This window comes from Neomonachus schauinslandi, chromosome 11 (assembly GCF_002201575.2).
Source record: "Neomonachus schauinslandi chromosome 11, ASM220157v2, whole genome shotgun sequence".
Lineage (NCBI taxonomy): Eukaryota > Metazoa > Chordata > Mammalia > Carnivora > Phocidae > Neomonachus > Neomonachus schauinslandi.
The window spans coordinates 13,337,273-13,357,116 of NC_058413.1; the positions used below are offsets into that span (position 1 = coordinate 13,337,273).

Sequence of the window (19,844 nt, forward strand, 5' to 3'; positions counted from 1 at the left end):
CATCTCCACCGATATTTAGATGCACTCTTCTCTTAGCAACCAACACCGCCAAGATTTCCATATTAGTCAGAATTCCCCGGAGGGGCAGACCCAGTAGGAGATGGACATGTAGATCTAGACCCACTCCTCAAAGGAGTGGATGATGCCCATCCACACCGTTGAGGGCAATCTTCCTTACTTTACTGATTCACATGCTAATGTCTTCCTGAGACACATCCAGAAATAATGTTTTATTATCTATTTGGGCATCCCTTAGCTCAGACAAGTTGACATGTAAAATTAGCCATCGCGAGTACCACAGACATTCCTCCCGATTAATCAGTCTTGTCCAGAAGACATCAGGTAAGTCATTAGTCATTATTGTGGTTTATGTGTTATTTGTATTTAAACACAGAGGGATATTTTTGAACAAACTCGTTGCTACTTTTGGACTGTGGTAGCACAAAATGGTCAGCAATGCTCATTCTGGAGTGAGAAAAAACCATGTTCAAGTCCCAGTTCTGGTGAGTATTAACTACTTGGACAAGTAACTTCTCAAGGCCCCAGTTTACTTATCTATGATGAAGGTGCTTAATAGCAATCTGAAAATGCATGTGTTTAGGACACTCAGCAAATAGTACACGCTCAGTTAATATTAGTTGCTCTATTATTGTTTAGCCCTTCTCTCTTCTAATTATGACCCCGGAGATGACCAGCTGGGTATCATATTAATATATAAGCTCCTCTTAAAGGGGAGGTCACATCTTTACAAGTTAGTATGGTCTCTATTAATTGATCATTAATGCTTGTTGCCTGCTTCCTGGGCTTTAGAGTCCCATGGTTCTTCATTAAAAATTCACTGCAAGCTGTCAGTGGCTTATCTTTTATGGCACCAAGTTCACATTCCAGTATCTGGTGTGAATTCTCAGTACTCCATGGAAATCATATTGCAGCCTAATTTCTGATGGTCTCCATCTTGGCGGCAGGGAGATAGAGCATCATCTGGTACCTCCTTGAATGACACTCAAGCTAGGATTAAAAATGAGTTCTCTTCTTATTCTGAAGCTCTTTGAGATTTCCTGCCTCTGGGCATTTCTTCCAGTCAGCCCCTCCACCATGATCCAGGTAGCATAATTTCTTATATGTACACAAAGTCCTTCTGGAAGGTGGAGATAGAGCTAACCTGCTATTTTGTGGATTCTTTCAACGCTCTTAAGGGAATCAGACCACCAGCTATCGGGTGAGACAGAAGAGGGATGTTTAGTGAGGGCTAGAAATATGGACCTGGAAACTCATTTTCCACTGGGCCCAGGTGTCCCTAGGGCAAAGGAGAGAAATGTGAAGAGGACTTACAATTTCCTTAGCTTCGGGGGGAAAACAAGTAGATTAAAATGAGATGACATGAGGGATGCAGTCCCCAGACACTAAAGAACAAGACGTATGTCCTATTTAAAATAATTCAGAATGCTTACTCCAGAGTCTGATCCAGAGACTCTACAATTGGAAATAATTGCAAACAATATTACAGCTGCACTGCAGTGATGTATTCTATATTTTAAAATGTATTTTACTCTGATATAACAAATGGGATTCTTATTTTCAAGGAAAAGTAAGAAAGAAGGCAAATAATTATCTTTTGACAGGGAAGGTGTAAAGGGTTTCACTTGTCTTATCTCTGTAATGGGTGATGCCTTAAATCCATTCTAACTCTGCCTACTGTTTCACCTGGGAGAATTGATGAATGCCTTCTCTGAGAAGAAGTTTGATGTGTGTGTTTTGTTTTGTTTTGTTTTGTTTTTGGTGAATTTAAGCACTGGACAGAAACAAGCAAAAGGACTAAATAGAAGTCAAGCAGTCAAGAAAGGTCAGGAAAAGATATAAAGGGTTCTGCCCAAGTAACTTATTGACCTGAAGAAAAATCCACAACCCTGTACCTTTCTCCAACTACCCATATACCCAAAGCTCCAAGAGCACTGAGAAGCTAAGAAGGTATGTTAAATAAGTTCTCTGTCCATTTTTCTTGTTATAAGACTTGTAAGTCACTAAGAGAAATATAAGCAGTAGTAAATAATATGATTTGAAGATGTTTTTAAATGCCAGAAATTATCAGGACATCTCACTATTGTTTTCACAAACTCCTAGGAATTGAAAACCTTTGTTAAGAATCTCCGGACTGACTGCAAAATCTCAGAGAGTGGGTTATGGTGAAGGTATATTTTCCAGGGTAGAGGGAGATGGTAGCATGTAATTCATAGCACCAGATGTAAAACAAGTGGTATTTTGCTAATAATGCAAATTAGTGAATGCAAATTCTAAGAAAGACAATTTTCAGCAATTACAACTATATTTTTTCTCTAGGAGATATATAGATTTTTTTCTTTATGTAACTAAATGTATTCTAGCATATTAATGAAGCCCTGATAATTACAATGGCAATTATTCTGTTTATTAGTGCTTACATTTGTTATCGAGGGGGTTATTCTAAATGATCTCAAATGCTAAGAGAATGAGAGTTGCATTAGCTGGGTATAAATTAGATTCCATTAGGTAATTCTGTAATTCTGGGAGAGTCACAGATCTTTTGTACCTCCAATTTCTCAGGTGCAAATGAGGATTATAATACTGCCTATCTCATAGGATTTAAATAAAATATTGCAGGAAAAATAACACAGTGCCTGTAGAGCATAGCGAATGCTCAACATATTTTAGTACTTTATTCATCATTACCTTTCTTGTGTCTCTAGCACACACACATGCACACACACACACACAATGTGTACTGCATTTCATTTATTTATTTTCCGCTATTGCTGATAGAATAATCCTCTCAGGGAAAGTTTCTGATTAAAGATGAGAGAAAAAGATCCATTCTTCTTTATATTTCCTTCTGGAGATGCTCTTCTTTGAAATTCAGACAGCAAGGTTATTCCAAGGAAGAGTACCAGGGCTGTACATCTGTCCCATGAAATAGGGAGAGGGGCAATGCAGTGTTGAGGAACAGCAAATAATTTGACATCAAACCCAGGATTGTTCTAGTCCCAAATTCATCATTCTTGGCTGATAGCCAAGAAAGCCCTACACTTCACTGACCTCATCTAACATAAGATAATCTTATTAACACTTTTAGGATAATACCTGCTATCTCCCTCACTGATTTGTAGTGCAGCTAGGATAAGATAATGGGTGCACTGACAGTTTGAATGTATTACAATACTGTATAACAATGCTGGGTTTGATCACTGGTGAGGGTATTGAGCCCCTATCCCAAAGGAAACCAGCTGGACAGAGCACGGATACCCACTTCTGAGTATGGCAGTGTCTATGAGAATGGAATCAGTTCCTGCGCACTCTTCTTCCCAACTGTGCTCAAGAGATCCATGATCTCCAGTGTTAGCACAGATATTGGGTTGCTTTGGTCCCATGTTTTAATTTTAGACAGTATCAAATAACCTCCTGCTGTGAATGATAAAGGATTTAACACTTTGAGCTATGACTGGACAGCTAGCCCAGGACAGTCTTATCTACTGTTCAGTAATCTGAGGTCACGGAATGGGTAGGGGATTGTATTTGAGGTGGGGAAGAATTCCACTGGAGATGTTGCCTAAACTTTTACTTGGAAGCTCTAGGCTGAGTTTTCTTTTTTCCTTCCTTCCCTCCCTCCCTCCCTCCCTCCCTCCCTCCTTCCTTCCTTCCTTCCTTCCTTCCTTCCTTCCTTCCTTCCTTCTTCCTTCTTTCCCTTCTTTCTTTTGTCCTGTATTTGCCTTTTTTGCACTTTACAGGGGGTGAATCTTGTTTTCATTTAGATGACCTGGCAGTGTATTATTCCCCCAGTTCAGCATTGTGACTGCAATATTCCACATGCTGCTGCTGCTGTTTTCTAATCCCAGTGTGATCCTGTGAATCTGAGTGTTAAGTAAGAGGTTCTCACTGCTATGGCTTGTTCTATTCCTTTCACTTCATTCATGCAATCGAATTCTCTAAATATTGGAGGGAATTATTCAAAATTTTCATACTTAACAGACAGTTTTTCCCCCCTGTAGATGCTGATACTGGGAAATTCCAGCAGGGTTGCAACCATGCTAGTCACATGCAAATTTCCTCTGTTTCTTTCCTTAGAATATCAGTTTTTAAAGTTGCCCCCACCCCCAGAAGATTCAACTCTTTTCTTCTTGTTTGGTACTTTTGATAATTTAATAACTTTCCCTATTTTTTACTCACTCCAGTAAAACTGTGGAGGAATAAGCAGTGGCCTGAATTCATTTGCCATCTTTCCCCAGAAGTTGTGCCTAGAGGGTATATATTAATATATCCATTAATTTATTTATCATAAATAATGAAGAGAGATACATCTTAAGGATAAGTTCCTATAATTATCCAATAAATAGTTAATGCTAGAAGTGCTCTTAGTTAATGGATATTAAGTCACTTGTCTCAAGGTCGTTAGTTAATAGGCTGTACACCTAGAACTTAGCAGTCTTTTGACTTGACATCACGTCCAAAGCACTTCTAGAATTTCTATGTATATATGTCAATAAAAGATGTTTGTGGCTCTGTCATGTATTCATCTGACCAAATGCCATGTTCCATCTTCTCTCTTATTGCAGCTGAAATGATGAGATACATGAACGAGGTTCAAGGTAGAAATCAAACAGAAGTGACAGAATTTATCCTCTTAGGACTCTCAGACAATTCAGATCTACAAATTGTCCTCTTTGGATTGTTTCTGTTAATCTATATGGCAACCATGGTGGGTAATTTGGGGATGATTGTGTTAATTAAGATTGATCGCTGTCTCCACACCCCCATGTACTTCTTTCTTAGCAGCCTCTCTTTTGTTGATGCCTCTTACTCTTCTTCCGTCACTACTAAGATGCTGGTGAACCTTGTGGCTGAGAATAAAGACATTTCTTTTAATGGATGCGCTGCCCAGTTCTACGTCTTTGGCTCCTTCTTGGGGACTGAATGCTTTCTGTTGGCCATGATGGCATATGACCGCTATGCAGCCATTTGGAACCCTCTGCTATATTCAGTTCTCATGTCTGGGAAAATTTGCTTCTTGCTAGTAGCTACCTCTTTCCTAGCAGACTTTGGGAATGCAGCCATACACAGAGCGATGACTTTCAGATTGTCCTTTTGTGGTTCTAATAGGATCAACCATTTCTAATGTGACACCCCACCCCTGCTCAAACTCCCTTGCTCTGACACTCGCATCAATGGCATTGTGATCATGGCTTTCTCCAGTTTTAATGTCATCAGTTGTGTTATGATTGTTCTCATTTCCTACCTGTGCATCCTCATTGCCATCTTGAGGATGCCTTCTTTAGAAGGCAGGCACAAAGCCTTCTCCACCTGTGCCTCCCACTTCCTGGCTGTCATCATATTCTTTGGGACAATTCTCTTCATGTATTTGTGCCCTACATCTATCTATTCAATGGAACAGGACAAGATTGTCTCTGTCTTTTATACAGTAGTGATCCCTATGCTAAATCGCCTCATTAACAGTTTGAAAAATAAGGATGTGAAAGGGGCCTTAAAGAAGATCTTACAGAAACACATACTGTAAAGCCATGTTACATATCACCTGTTATGCATAAAAAATATGTTTTCATATTAATTTTATTGTCTGGTTGCTTAAGCTCTTGTGTGTGTGTGTGGGGGGGTGTAAAGTAGATTGCTTAAAATGGGATATACTTCTAAATCTTCTGGCATCTTAAATGTGTATCCATGGGCCTATATGATGAATAAACATAGTGGAGGAGGTTGGTGCTTGGTAAAGTATCAAAATACTTGGTTTTGGCCGACCTGGGTTTAAGATCCAATTTCAATATTTACCTTATCTTGATCTAATATTATATATTTGTCTTTGGGACCTGGGTAAACAGATTCTGAGACAGATATTCCTAAGACTGAGACTCTTAGGAAAGGAATATCTTTTATTTACTTTTTGATTAATTTATTTATTTGAGAAAGAGTGGGAGTGGGGTGGGGGGGCAGACGGAGAGAGAGAATCTTAAGCAGACTCCATGCTGAGCATGGAACCCAATGCAGGACTCGATCTCATGAGCATGACCTGAGTTGAAATGAAGAGTCAGACACTTAACTGACTGAGCCACCAGGCACCCCTAGAGCAGCTGTTATTTTAAAATAGTTTGTGGGTAGACAAGAACTGAAAGGTAATATGTAGAATTATAGAGCAAATAATTGTCAATGTTGTAGGAACAAAATCATAAAAACTTCATATGTAGACAATGAAAATTTTATATCCAGAATGGTTATCTCCCACTCACATAGGTATCTGTTTTGATTAGGGGAAACTAATGAAACAAATCTTTTGGGTAATTAAAATGTAAAAAATTTGGTTATTTGTGAAAATAATAAAACACAGATGGTTTTCAATTCAGGCTTAGTCGACATAACAATGCATCAAAAGTGTGTTGAGAACAAACATCTGAAATTAGAACTTTGAGCCTTTTTTGAGAAGATAATCAGCTTTCATTAAAGGAAACTATGTAATATATTATATGGATGTAAGTCATTTTCATATTCATACCATATTTCATACCTCACTTTGCTAGTAAGAATAGCTCAGTGATGGTCAATATTGTTGACCTATGAACTGAAAGAAAGAACTTCTCTGCCTACTAGTCAAGTGGAAGTGAGTTCTTGAGTGAGACTGAACACAGGCCCAGCTTAACTGTAACAGAAGACTTCTGGTGATGTGTTTCCCAACAGCCATTATTTCCTTACAATAGTCCCATTTATTGTTTCCATTAGGATTATCACTTGGTCCTAAGCTATGCATACATAAAAGATTTTACTGTTACTCCAGAGAATTGCATTCAGATACAACCAGTATGGGTTGCTTTTCAATTGTTTTTGAGATTTTTTTTTCACTGGGAGACTGTCAAAATGGACTTTTTCTCCATTGTACCAAGGTTTCTCATAAACACTGCTCTCAAAGCCTGTTTCACATCTTTGTTCCTCAGGCTGTAGATAAATGGATTCAACATGGCATTCACAAAGATACAAACCACGGCCACAATTTTTCCTTGTTCAACAGACTGCTCATTTGTTGGTTTCAGATACATGCAGAATAGGGACCCACAGAACAAAGTGACAGTGGTCAGGTGAGAGCCACAGGTGGAGAAGGCTTTGCACTGCCCTTCGCTGGAACGGATCCTCATAATTGTGATGAAAATGAAAACATAGGAGATGAGGATGATGAATAGGGAACCAGTGAGGTTAATCCCTGCAGACACAAACAGGGCAGTCTCCTTTATGTAAGTGTCAGAACATGTCAACATGAGGAGGGGTGGGTCAGCACAGTAGAAATGGTTGATGATGTTGGGTCTGCAAAAGGACAAGCGAGAGGTCAATATTACCTGCACTGTGCCCACCATAGCACCCCAGAGGTAGGGAAAAATGACAAGGCAGGTGCAAAGTGGCCCGGACATTCTGCTATTATAGTGCAGGGGATGGCAGATAGCCAGGTACCTGTCATAGGCCATGGCACTGGGCATGTAATACTCAGTAAGGAACAGAGTCACAAAAACAAAACACTGGGCCAGACACCCCGTGTAGGAAATGGTTTTCTTCTCAGAGAGGAAATTAACAAGCATCTGAGGAGATAGATTAGTAGAATAAAAAATATCCACGCATGCTAAGTGGGTGAGGAAAAAGTACATGGGTGTTTGCAGTCGGGGAGTGAGTCTGATTAATGCAATCAATCCAAAGTTCTCTGTCAGGGTGATGAGGTAAATCAGGAGAAACACCACAAAAAGGATGGACTGCAGCTCCCATTGGCTGGTCAGTCCCAGGAGGATGAACTCAGTTGCCTCAGTGCCATTGTGTGGGAGAAGTGTGGCCATCTTCATATTCTCTAATATGGAACAATTTTTCAGATATAAAAACAGAAATAAATTATAGGCATTTCAAGAATAGACAAAGTAAATGGGCACTAACACAAACCGGTTTTGAAAAGAGAGGTTTAAATAGGTTGTTACTTCCCCCAGAGTTGGAAGAGTTTCAGTAGTTGCCATCAGGTGGTTGGTGATGCTGATGAAGTGGACAATATATTTGAAGTCCATGCACCAGCCGTGCTGTCTGCTTTGCTGCTCCCACCTTCATATGGAATTTGACTTAGCTCATTAGTGTCCCTAATTAAGCTATAGGATCAGAACCTTTTGACACTCAAACATGACTACTCCCATAGTCTGGTCATGACATAAATGCTTCATCAGGGAATGGGAAGAAGGGGTGACTCTCTGTAGACCGGTTGTATTGTTGTCTGCAAGGGCCAACATTTTGTAATTGGAGTAGCATATACTCTTGAGAGCCTGTTGTGTATTTATTGATGTTCAGTTTCTTCCTAATTTCTTCCTTATCTTCCTATAGCAACATACCTCTCCTGGCTCTTTGGTGATCTGTCCCTCTTATCTCCTTTGTTCCAAACCAGTTGTTGATGGTCTCAGTTGTTTTTCACCTAATAATATCCCCTTTGATCTCATGGTCTCTTTTTATCTCACTGTATCCCGATTTATTTTATATTATATATGTCATATTCATATTTCATTTTATCCCATGCCCTTGACTTCACACCTGGTATCTAAACTATTAGGAAGTCTTGTCTGCTCTACCTTCAAAAGATTACACATTGAATCTTAGAACAGCTTATCAGCAGTTCCTCTGCTGCCACTTAGGTCTAAGATAAAAGTCTCCTTCCAGTCCTTTTTCTCATGCCACATTGTCCTTCTAGCATTTTTGAACATGTTGAACACAATCCTACCTCAGGGCCTTTTCATATACTGATCTCTGCCTTGAAAGTTCTTCTACTAGGCCTTTGAGTGCCTTATTTCATCACTTCATTTAGATCTCAAGTTAAGCTCCATTCCAAATAGCTCTTTAATCATGGCTCATGATCTATTTTTGCTCATTTATCACTTCTGAAATTATTTATTTACATAAATAGTTTTTATTTACATATTTTGTTGTCTATCCTCCATTAAAATGTTAACCACAGGAGGGCAAGAACTTTATGTGTGCCCTATCCCTAGAACCTGGGCCAGTGCCTGAATCAGTGCCTGAATCAGTGCCTGAATCAGTGGATACACAATAACCCTTAGTTGAACAAATGGATGAATCAAAGAAGTAATTTTGCCAACTCACATCAGCTGATTTTTCATAATGTGTAGATGTCTTACCTCCCTGATGTACCAGTGGAGACTGAGTTACTACAAAAATGATAGCTGCCATGTAAAAAATGTACAGGACGAAGCACAATTATCGGTTTGTTTTTATAACATGAACTAGTGGTAATGGTACTGACCTAAAACCTTGAAAATTGGCAATGAAAATTTGCAGGTTGGACTGTTGGAAACAGATGGAAGTTGACTCAGGACTGAAAAAATGAGTTACCTTTAATTTTGTAAGGCCAGGATGATATTAAAAGTTCATACCCTTTAAAGAATAACTCTATAGCTTATTAAAATAATATATTCACAAATATAACTCTTAGATCAGTGGTTATCAACTCTGGCTTGACACTGAGTTCCAATGTGGAAGTTTTGATAACACCAAAACTTGGGTTACAGCTCAACTCCGGTGGGCTACACACATTGGCATATTTTTGAACAAGTTTTCCACATGATTTTAATGCACAGTGTTGAAGCACTGAAAGAGACACTTGATACGATCTGTTTAAAGTAAATAAAAGAGGTTTATCATAGGTTTTTACCCATGGTTTTACTGAGAGTTTACACCTTCCCCTTACAGAGGATCCTGAGGTGTTACCACAGAGTTTGCTTAAGTATAGAACTTGCCATCATCAATGCACACAAAATATTTCACCATTAGCGTGAAGAAGGAAGTACCCCATCCTCTAACTTTAACCTTGATAGCATTTTGTTGGTTTTTGAAAGCTTAAAAAAAGAGAATCTTTCTGAGAGTCTCCATGACCCTAACTTAAGTTTTCTTGCATTCAGAAATATAAGGAAAAAGAAGTAAATTTTCTTATTAATGATCACACCATTTTATTATTTACTACACACAGTCCAGGGTTTTCTTTCTGGGATACACATGGAGAAACACCTCTTGCAGAAGTAAATTTGATATAGTTATATTTCAAATTATGAGCTGAAGTGAAGGAGTGGGAGAGAAGAACTCATGTGTTCTTATTCTTACTAAAGTATTCAGTGTTTTAAAAATGCCAGCGCAGATCATGTTGAATAGCATCAAAAATTTTTTCAGTCACACATCACACTCCATAGCCCACCATGCCATGGGCCTCCACCAGCTGGATTCATTCCAAGTTGTTAGGAGACCTTCCCTCCTTGTCAATCAGTGCTTTTCTTTTCTTTTTTTTAGTTTTTTTTTTTATTATGGTTAATCACCATACATTACATCATTAGTTTTAGATGTAGTGTTCCATGATTCATTGTTTGCATACAACACCCAGTGCTCCATTCAGTATGTGCCCTCCTCAATACCCATCACCAGGCTAACCCATCCTCCCACCCCCCTCCCCTCTAGAACCCTCAGTTTGATTTTCAGAGTCCACCATCTCTCATGGTTTGTCTGCCCCTCCGATTTCCCCCCCTTCATTCTTCCCCTCCTGTTATCTTCTTTTTTTTTTTTTAACATATAATGTATTATTTGTTTCAGAGGTACAGATCTGTGATACAACAGTCTTGCACAATTCACAGCACTCACCATAGCACATACTCTCCCCAATGTCTATCACCCAGCCACCCCATCCCTCCCACCCCCCACCACTCCAGCAACCCTCAGTTTGTTTCCTGAGATTAAGAATTCCTCATATCAGTGAGGTCATATGATACATGTCTTTCTCTGATTGACTTATTTTGCTCAGCATAACACCCTCCAGTTCCATCCACATCATTGCAAATGGCAAAATCTCATTCCTTTTGATGGCTGCATAATATTCCATTGTATATATATACCACATCTTCTTTATCCATTCATCTGTCGATGGACATCTTGGCTCTTTCCACAGTTGGGCTATTGTGGACATTGCTGCTATAAACATCGGGGTGCACATACCCCTTTGGATCCCTACATTTGTATCTTTGGGGTAAATACCTAGTAGTGCAATTGCTGGATTGTATGGTATCTCTATTTTCAACTTTCTGAGGAACCTCCATACTGTTTTCCAGATGTAAGAGTTCACAAAGAACATGGCAACAAAAGTGGGGTGTTATGTTTTTCCCTCTTCAGGTATTACAGGTGGTCCATTTCCTGCTTGACAATTTGCACACCCATCCATATCATGGCACCCTACTGCTCACCTTTGGCATTTTCTCCTGAGACTACAAGTCCTGAAAGTCAACAGTGTCTAAAATCACTCTAGAAGAAACTGGGGCTGAGCACAGCAGGGTTCTATGAGGTCAAGGTCAATCCTGTTGATTTTTTAAAAAAGATTTTCATATCCCTACAAATGTTTTAATGTTTCATATCTAAAAACTGAGAGATGGTTGTGGATTTGTTTATTGCTGTTTGTAATTTTTTTCCTATTTTATTAGCTCATGTCAATTAATGAACTAGTCTTACCTCATTTATCATTTTGTACTTTCTCCCAACTTTGTTGATTAAAATCTAAAAGTGTATTTTGCCTGCTATTCATACATCCTCAGCAGTATTTTTTATTGTTTTTGGTTACTTGATGCCTATTATGTACATTTTTACCCTTGACTTTCAGGCTCTGAGTCCTTTTAATCACTGAATTTCATATTTTATTGTGAAAGTATATATTTAGTAATATTTTCTAACAATTTATTTTGTCCCTTGAAAACATTTTCTCTATGTTTTTTCCCCTCTCCTACCACAAATTAAATTGTGTTCTCTAAATGCTTTTTTAGTTTTTGGTTCTACTTTTTGTTTGATTATTATACGTTGTACGTTCTATTTTTAGTAAATTTCTTTAAATTTAGATAGGCATAATGACTTAACTAAGTCTTCATTAGTCATATTGGCTTGGAATAATAAAAAGATTATGGAATATTTTAATTCTGAGTACTCCTGCTTCTATCTTATACGGTGTCATGAAGAAGTATATACTATATAATTGATAATAAATTATCATTTAATAATAAACTGTTTAAATGTTATGTTATATATGACTGCAATTATAACTGTTTCGAATATTTATTTAATATTAATGTTCTTTAGTATTAGCCATTTTTGTCAATGACTCTCTTACTGTTCCCTTTGCAACCACTTTTCATCCTGGGTCTAGTTTTCTTCTACATGATTTATACCCTTAATTATTAGTCCTCAATGACAGTTTCTGTGAGAGAAATTTCTGTGACAGAAATTCTGTTTTTATTTGTCTGAAACTCTTTCGTTTTAACTTTAACTCCCAAAGAGGAATTCTTCGAGAGTTAGGGTATGGATCTAGATAGACAGGTATTTCCTTTCAATAAATAGAAAATATTTCATTTTCTGGCCTGTATTAATTTGTTCTAGAGAGGATCATATTATCCGTTAGTTCTCTGTAGGTAAACTTTCTTCTCATTTTAAATTTGGTGTTTTTTAGTTTCAGTTTTTGTCTTTGTTGGTATTAGTTATATTTATCCTGCTCCATCTTTGGTGGCTCGTTGGCCGATTTCTCCAAGTAAGTCCTATCCTCTGAGTATGTTTTCACAGTATCACAGACCTTTAATGTACAGGACTTTTCACAACTACAAGTTAACATTTGTATGATATTTGTTTGATTGATTCATGATTGTGTCATCCCCAGATTGTCAGCTCCAGAGGGCAAGGTCCATATCTGGTTTTGCTCACTATTATAAAGCCAGTATTTTCCCCAAACCTAGAATATAGGTGATTCTCAATAGATATATATTCAGTTGATAAACTATCATTATGTTCTTTGCATTATAATTATTTCATTGCAAGCTCTACTCTCTACCACTTTCCACCATGATCTTCATGAATTCTTACCAATTGAAAACCCAACTGTGAAACTTTACATATCCCTGCCTCATCCCTCCCACCATGAAGCAGAAACTGTTTAAGGACACAAATCTTTTCACTTTCTCTTATACTCTCTATGATGACAGAACAGTGGTAAATACAAAGCTTTCCCTGAGTGTTTTTAACCCTGTGGATGAATGAGTGAATGAATGAATGAATGCCAGTAAGCCTGGAGAATGTTTAGCATGGTGTGAGCTTGTCACATTTCTTTGCTAAACTATCAACTATGTGATATCAAGGGCTATCCATTGACCTGTTTGAATCCCAGGCTCACAATTTATAATTTGCTTCTACCAGGGAAAGTTACTTAATCTCTCTTAGCCTCAGTTTCCCGTCTGTTAAATGAAGATAATAGTACTAACGCCCCATGGAGTAGTGTGAGAAATAATTGAACTAATGCTTGCAAGGTGCTAAGCTTAATACCCAGCACAAATTAAGAGTCCAATGCATGTCACCTATAATTAATTACCCCCATTCTGATTTCTTTCCTGTGGTTCCTTAAACAAATTAGTCAGATTCCATTTCATTTCCCTACAGATTTCATTTGTGAGGGAATAAGAAGTATGCTCCATAAAATGCAAAGTTCCTTGGGAGGGAATAACCAAGATTTGTTGTGTGCTCACAGAATTAAGTGCATATTACATACTCCTTGTATTATTCAGCAAGTATCTGTTGATGAACTATTATGTCCCAGGGCCTGGGCTAGATGCTGAGATCACAGTCCTTGCCTGTATGGGTTTGCAATGTCGTGGTGGCAAGAGAGACATTGGCAGGTAATGAAACAGAGTGTGTTAGACAGGGATGGGGGCAGATCTCTAAGAGCACATGGCAGAGTGCTCAGGTCTCATTTCTGAGGAGGCAGAGAAAGCATCTTTTGAGAGACATCTATTTGAGCTTGTCCCACTGCTAGAAGCAGCTTGAATCTGATGGGAATGAGGAAGGTGCTGAGTGGAGGGGAGGCTCAGAGAATATTTAAAGCCAGAGGTGGACAGAGGACAACGTGTGACAGCAGGTTGAGGCATGGCAGCTACCTACCATTGAAAATGGAGTCCACTGAGCATGTGAAGGTGGGCGTCGAATTCTAACCTTCCATTTAGTAGTTATGTGGTCCTGGGGGAGTTAGTCCCTCACTGCTGCTTTAGTGGAGTCTCCGTCTCTTCAGCTAAACGTTCAGGATGGAGTCTCTGCCTCTTAGGGTTGTTTTGAGGACATTCAGGTAACTATGTGAAAGTTGTCCACACATAGGAAGTGCTCACCAAACCGTTTGCCACTGCCCCGTGTGTTTCACAATCTTACCTGTGACTGACCCTCTCCAAGACTTTGATATTCATCTAGGGGACATTCTGAGAGCTCTGGAGTTTAGGAGAGGAAACAGTTTTAGTGTGAAAGAAAGAAATGGAAAAATCAGATGAGCATCAAAATTTCAAGGTGACATTTTTGGTGTGCCTTCCCCAGAGCTTTTAAGGCAAATAGGAAATTTGAAATTATGGAAAATAAGACCAAGGCATATGATTAGCTTTCTGATCCCAGAGTGTCCTAATTAATCCCCAGAGGCCTGATTCCCCATGTAACACTCATTGATGCTATTCTCAAGTTCTTCTGTGACTTGTTTGATGACCTGTCTCCCCTCCCACATCCTGGTATAAATGCAGCTACATTTAATATCTTAGAAAGGCCTCAGTGAACTTCTTTAATCAGAGGTAAGAAAATAGGTGCATTTCACAACTAGAAGTAAGTATTTGTGTTTTTATGTTCTTTATTTTTAGTCAAGAGGAGATAGCAAAAAGTCTCAAACTGAGGCACAGCAATTTGCACCTTGTTTGTGTGAAATATGCAAACTTTTCAGGCATGGGTTAGAGCTTACTCTAACAGAAAGTTCTTAGAGTTGGAGCCAGGAGATCTATGAGACCCTTACTTTTATCTATCTATCAATCATCTATCTATCTATCTATCATCTATCTATCTATCTATATCTATCATCTATCTATCATCATCTATCTATCTTCTATCTTTCATCTATCATCTATCTATCATCTATCTATCTATATCTATCATCTATCTATCATTTATAATCTATCATCTATCATCTATCATCTATCTATCTATCATTTATCTATCATCTGTCATCTATCATCTATCATCTATCTATCATCTATCATCTATCTATCTATCATCATCATCTATCATCATCATCTATCTATCTATCATCTATCTCTCTATCTATATCTATATCTATCTACCATCTGTCTATCTATTTATTTACTTTTTGGCAAGATTTTGAGTGTGTGCATTTATCCTCTTTGTGGATCCATAGTTTCAGTGGTTTCATTAGATTTTTTAAAGAGATTTGCATTTAAAAAAAAAGGAAGAAGCCTAAAGCCCGTTCTTTCACTGAATTCTTGCTAAGGGTTCTTCCTTAACTTTTCTCCCTTTTTTCAGAAACAAAGTCTTTTCTCATTCTCTTGTAAAAGAATGGGCTACAAAATTGTCTAGACAGCTAGATGAATTGAGCTGTGTTGCCCTTTAGCACATTTTCACCAGGGCTGAATCCTTGCCTGAGGTTTTTTTTTTTTCCCTTTTATCTTTTTTCTTCTTTTTACTTCTTCTTTTCACGGGGATGCTCTCCTCCTTCTATATCCCCATCATCAGCTCTTTTAGTCTCTGTGTTCCAGGAACACCTGGTTTCATGGGCAAGAACATTGTGCAGTTGACCTTACCCTGATTTCAGAAGCATGTTAAGCTAGGTTTCATGCCCTGATGTCACCATCTTGAAATCCTTGATAAGTTTTGAACATAGATAACTAACATTCTTATTTTGTACTGGACCCTGTTTATTAGCTAATCCTAGTTCCACGCTTTACCACTTGCAGCTTTGTACTGTCCTTTTGCAACTCTTTTGCTGGTTCTTTCCTCATTAGTTAGGGACTTTCCTTGGTTGTAAACTACTAAACCCACAACTCATTGTTCAGAAGATGTTCACCTTTCACTCCAGCTTGACACAGGCAGCTGGGTCATCTGTGATGTTCTTTTTCAGCAAACATGTTATTCATTGTCTTTTTTGTGTCTGTCTTATCAGGACTTCTGCTCCACTTTCAAGTGGATGTTTCTGGATCCCATATAAATCACTGAGTTCATGGGTCAAGACCATTTCAGATTCCATAGGCAGTCATTTAGTGACATGCAATAAATGAGTTTTTCTGCAAATGAACCTCTCAAGTCCAATTTCCTGTCATGCCTTTTATAAATCTGAAATTTGCACATCCTGATCTTTTTTTCCCCATTTTTCTGGGAACACTATCTCCACTCTTTCTAGGGTTTCCTGGGTGCAAACGAATATGAAATTACCTCCTAAGCCATCCTGTTGATGTCATTTAAAGAAATATGCTGTTTGAAGGGTAATTTCCTGCTAGACACTTCTGGAAGAGTAGCTGCAACTCTCCACTGACTCCTGTTCTGCAGTGAAGGTCATTGCTATTCTTGGTAGGAAACTCATAAGTGGAGATGAATCAGGCTTTCAAAGAAGTTAATCATTTACATTTTAGGGAACATCTAAGCTGGGACTTTTTCACTCCTCTGCATGAAACTTGTACACACACACACATCCCTAGCAGTTCCAAAGAAAGATCACATATGGTACCTTTGCCTCTGTTCTTTATTTTCCTTAGAACACCCTTCTTAAAATAAGCTTACTCCTTGTGCTCATCCTCCTTCAGTTTGTTGCTAAAAACAGTCACATTTTCATGAGTACTTCAGTGATGTTACTATTTAAAAGTTGAACACCCTCTCCACAAAACTCCATTTTCTTAATTTTTCTCTATAACACTGCCATTTGACTCACCATTTACTTACTTTCACTACTCTGTGTCTCTTTCCAACAGATGCGAATGCTAGAAGGGCATGGATTTTTGAAGGTTCTGTTCATTTTGGCATCCGCAGGGCCTAATCACATGATATGTTGAGTATCAATAAACGCTTATTTTATGAACATCTAGTTTGATGTCCACGGTGACTTTAGAGGCAGGCAGAAGTTATCATACCCATTTACAAATGAGGAAATGAAAACTCATGGCTAAGGGTCATTGCTCATTATCAGTAACTGTTACTGGTGTATTCAACAAATGTTAAGTACTTACCCTTCCGGATAAAAGAGATAAAGTGCAAAAAGACATTGTCATTGGCTCTTTAAAACTTAGACTAAACTAAGTTTCAGTGCCTCATTTTGAAATGAGATAAGAATCGGGCCAGTTTTAAAAAATTGAATATGAGAAAAAGGGCAAAAAAAGGCATTTGAGAGGAAGGAAGAGGAAGTTCAACACTAGTAATGATGTAAAGGAGAGCTAAAAAAGCCATGGGGATTGTCATACCTCTAGACAGATAAAGTTGTGATTAACAACTTAAATACTAACTATGCAAAACTGGTTTCTTTATCGACACATTGTCATCGCTGTAGACTGCAAAATACTGAGTGAGAATTAATACGATTTGATGATTCTTTGTTCATTTATTTGCCATAAGTTTATAAGACCACTGTGACTGTGCCTTTTAAAATTGTGACTCTGGGAACATCTGCTTTATAATCTCCTGGACAATTGTTACATATGAAGATCCCCATATCCCACATAAGAGGTTCTTAAACAAACTTTCTGTGACTTTTCTTGATTATGAAGTTTTCCAGAAAATTTCTTTGTACACTAAAATTCACAAAGCTCTTAATTCTCTTAAAGACATGACGTCATGTCAAGCTCTGTGGGGATACAGAGAGAAGTAAACACTTGTAAGTAATTAATTTTTCATGCTTACCCTGTTTTTTTTTTTCTTTTCTTTTTAAAATTCAGTTCATAAAAACTACTTAGAAGTCAGAGTGCGCAGGGCGTCTGGGTGGCTCAGTCGGTGGAGCATCTGACTCTTGATTTCGGCTCATGTCATGGTCTCAGTGTTGTGGGATTAAGCCCACCATCCGGCCCTGAGCTCAGAGTGGAATCTGAGGAATCTGCTTGAGATTCTTTATCTCCCTCTGCCCCGCCTCCCCCGCTTGCCCCCCAACTCTCTCTAAATAAATAAATAAAATCTTAAAAAAAAAAAAAAAGAAGTCACAGTGCAATAATGAGCTAGACTTTGTCTCTGCCCCTGTGGAAGGAATATATGAGGAGTGGAAAGTAGACACATTATGGTTATGTAATGTGCTACAAAATGAATGAGAAGTATGTAGGGTGTGCTGGAAGCATAAAACATACCGAGCCTTATGGGATAAGTAGAGTTTGAGAGGCAAAAAATATTGCAGAGAGCAAGAGGGTATGTAGCTCAGTTGTATATATATATGGATAGTTATAGTTATAAGTATAGTTATCTATAGGTGTAACTGTAGGTGTCTATATAGAGAAATATAATAACAATTCAATACAAAGACAAATGAAATAATGATTAGTAGAAGTAAAGAATCTGTTTAGGGTAGTATTCATTTTGAATGACACATGGAGGTACAGAGAAAAATCATTTCAATAGTCAGTAATATGATTTGAGAGATACCTTCCTGTCTGCTTTATTTCTGTTGTTTCCAGTGCAGGTCCAGACTCTCAGAAAATGTCTATCACAAATGACAGTGCAATAAGAGAATTCATTCTTCTGGGGCTTACAGATCGTCCTGAGCTCCAACCTCTCCTCTTTGTGCTGTTTCTGGGTGTGTACCTCGCCACCCTCTTCGGCAACCTGGGCATGATACTATTGATCAGGCTGGACTCTCACCTGCACACACCCATGTATTTCTTCCTCACTAATTTGGCCTTTATAGACTTGTGCTACACCTCAAATGCCACCCCACAGATGTTGACTAATTTCTTATCAGAGAAGAAGACCATCTCCTTTGCTGGCTGCTTTACACAGTGTTACATTTTCATCGTGCTTCTCCTCACTGAGTTTTACATGCTGGCAGCAATGGCCTATGACCGCTATGTGGCCATATGTAACCCTCTGCGCTATAGTATGAAAATGTCCAGGCGTGTCTGCATTGGCTTAGCCACATTTCCTTATGTCTATGGCTTCTCAGATGGGCTTTTACAGGCCATCCTGACCTTCCGCTTGAGCTTCTGTAGATCCAATGTCATCAACCACTTCTACTGTGCTGACCCGCCACTGATTAAGCTTTCTTGCTCTGATACTCACGTCAAAGAGCATGCCATGCTCATATCAGCTGGCTTCAACCTGTCCAACTCCCTCAGCATCATCCTGGTGTCCTATGCCTACATTATTGCTGCCATCCTCCGGATCAAATCAGCAGAGGGAAGGCACAAGGCATTCTCCACCTGTGGTTCCCACATGATGGCTGTGACCCTATTTTATGGGACACTCTTCTGCATGTATGTAAGACCACCAACAGATAAGACTGTCGAGGAATCCAAAATCATAGCTGTCTTCTACACCTTTGTAAGTCCGGTGCTTAATCCACTGATATACAGTCTGCGGAACAAAGATGTAAAGCAAGCCTTGAAGAATGTCCTCAGAAGAAATATGGTCACTAAGACGGGACTGCCTCCAGTTTTCAATAAATCATAACTAAATCTTTGGCTCAAATAGCTTTGCATTCTGATAATGTATTTTGATATTCTCTATGAATATGCCTCAAATATCTCAGCTAAAAATCTCAGGTCTGGGAAAAAATGAGCTTCACTTATTAATCTAAGCTCTTGTCCCTCAACATTGGTCCACAGACCAGCAGCAACAGCATCATCTTGGGATTTGTTAGAAATTTAGCACCTCATTCTGCACCTAGATCCATTATATCCAAATCTGGGTTTTAATCACATCATAGGTGATTTGTAAGCACATTAAATTTGAGGAACATTGTTCTAAGTGAAAATTCCCACTGGATATGGCATGGA

At 38.5% G+C, this 19,844-nt stretch overlaps 3 protein-coding genes across 3 annotated transcripts; 2 read left to right on the forward strand and 1 right to left on the reverse strand.

Moving 5' to 3' along the window:
• Positions 1 to 4,588: 4,588 nt before the first annotated feature.
• On the forward strand, positions 4,589 to 5,542 carry LOC110575803 (olfactory receptor 5AP2-like). The gene is given in 1 exon segment (XM_021684836.1): positions 4,589 to 5,542. A coding segment is annotated over 1 exon segment (954 nt).
• A 1,327-nt stretch (positions 5,543 to 6,869) lies between these two features.
• LOC110576124 (olfactory receptor 5M11-like) lies at positions 6,870 to 7,853 on the reverse strand. The gene has a single exon (XM_021685210.2). It carries the CDS (start codon positions 7,851 to 7,853, stop codon positions 6,870 to 6,872), a length of 984 nt encoding a protein of 327 aa, XP_021540885.2.
• A 10,696-nt stretch (positions 7,854 to 18,549) lies between these two features.
• Positions 18,550 to 19,518, forward strand: LOC110576123 (olfactory receptor 5M11). The gene has a single exon (XM_021685209.1). It carries the CDS (start codon positions 18,550 to 18,552, stop codon positions 19,516 to 19,518), a length of 969 nt encoding a protein of 322 aa, XP_021540884.1.
• Positions 19,519 to 19,844: the final 326 nt, after the last annotated feature.

What these genes read in the sequence shown, in the direction of transcription:
- LOC110576123 (XM_021685209.1), top strand. Translation starts at nt 18,550, where the DNA reads ATGTCTATCACAAATGACAGTGCAATAAGAGAATTCATTCTTCTGGGG.
- LOC110576124 (XM_021685210.2), bottom strand. Translation starts at nt 7,853, where the DNA reads ATGAAGATGGCCACACTTCTCCCACACAATGGCACTGAGGCAACTGAG.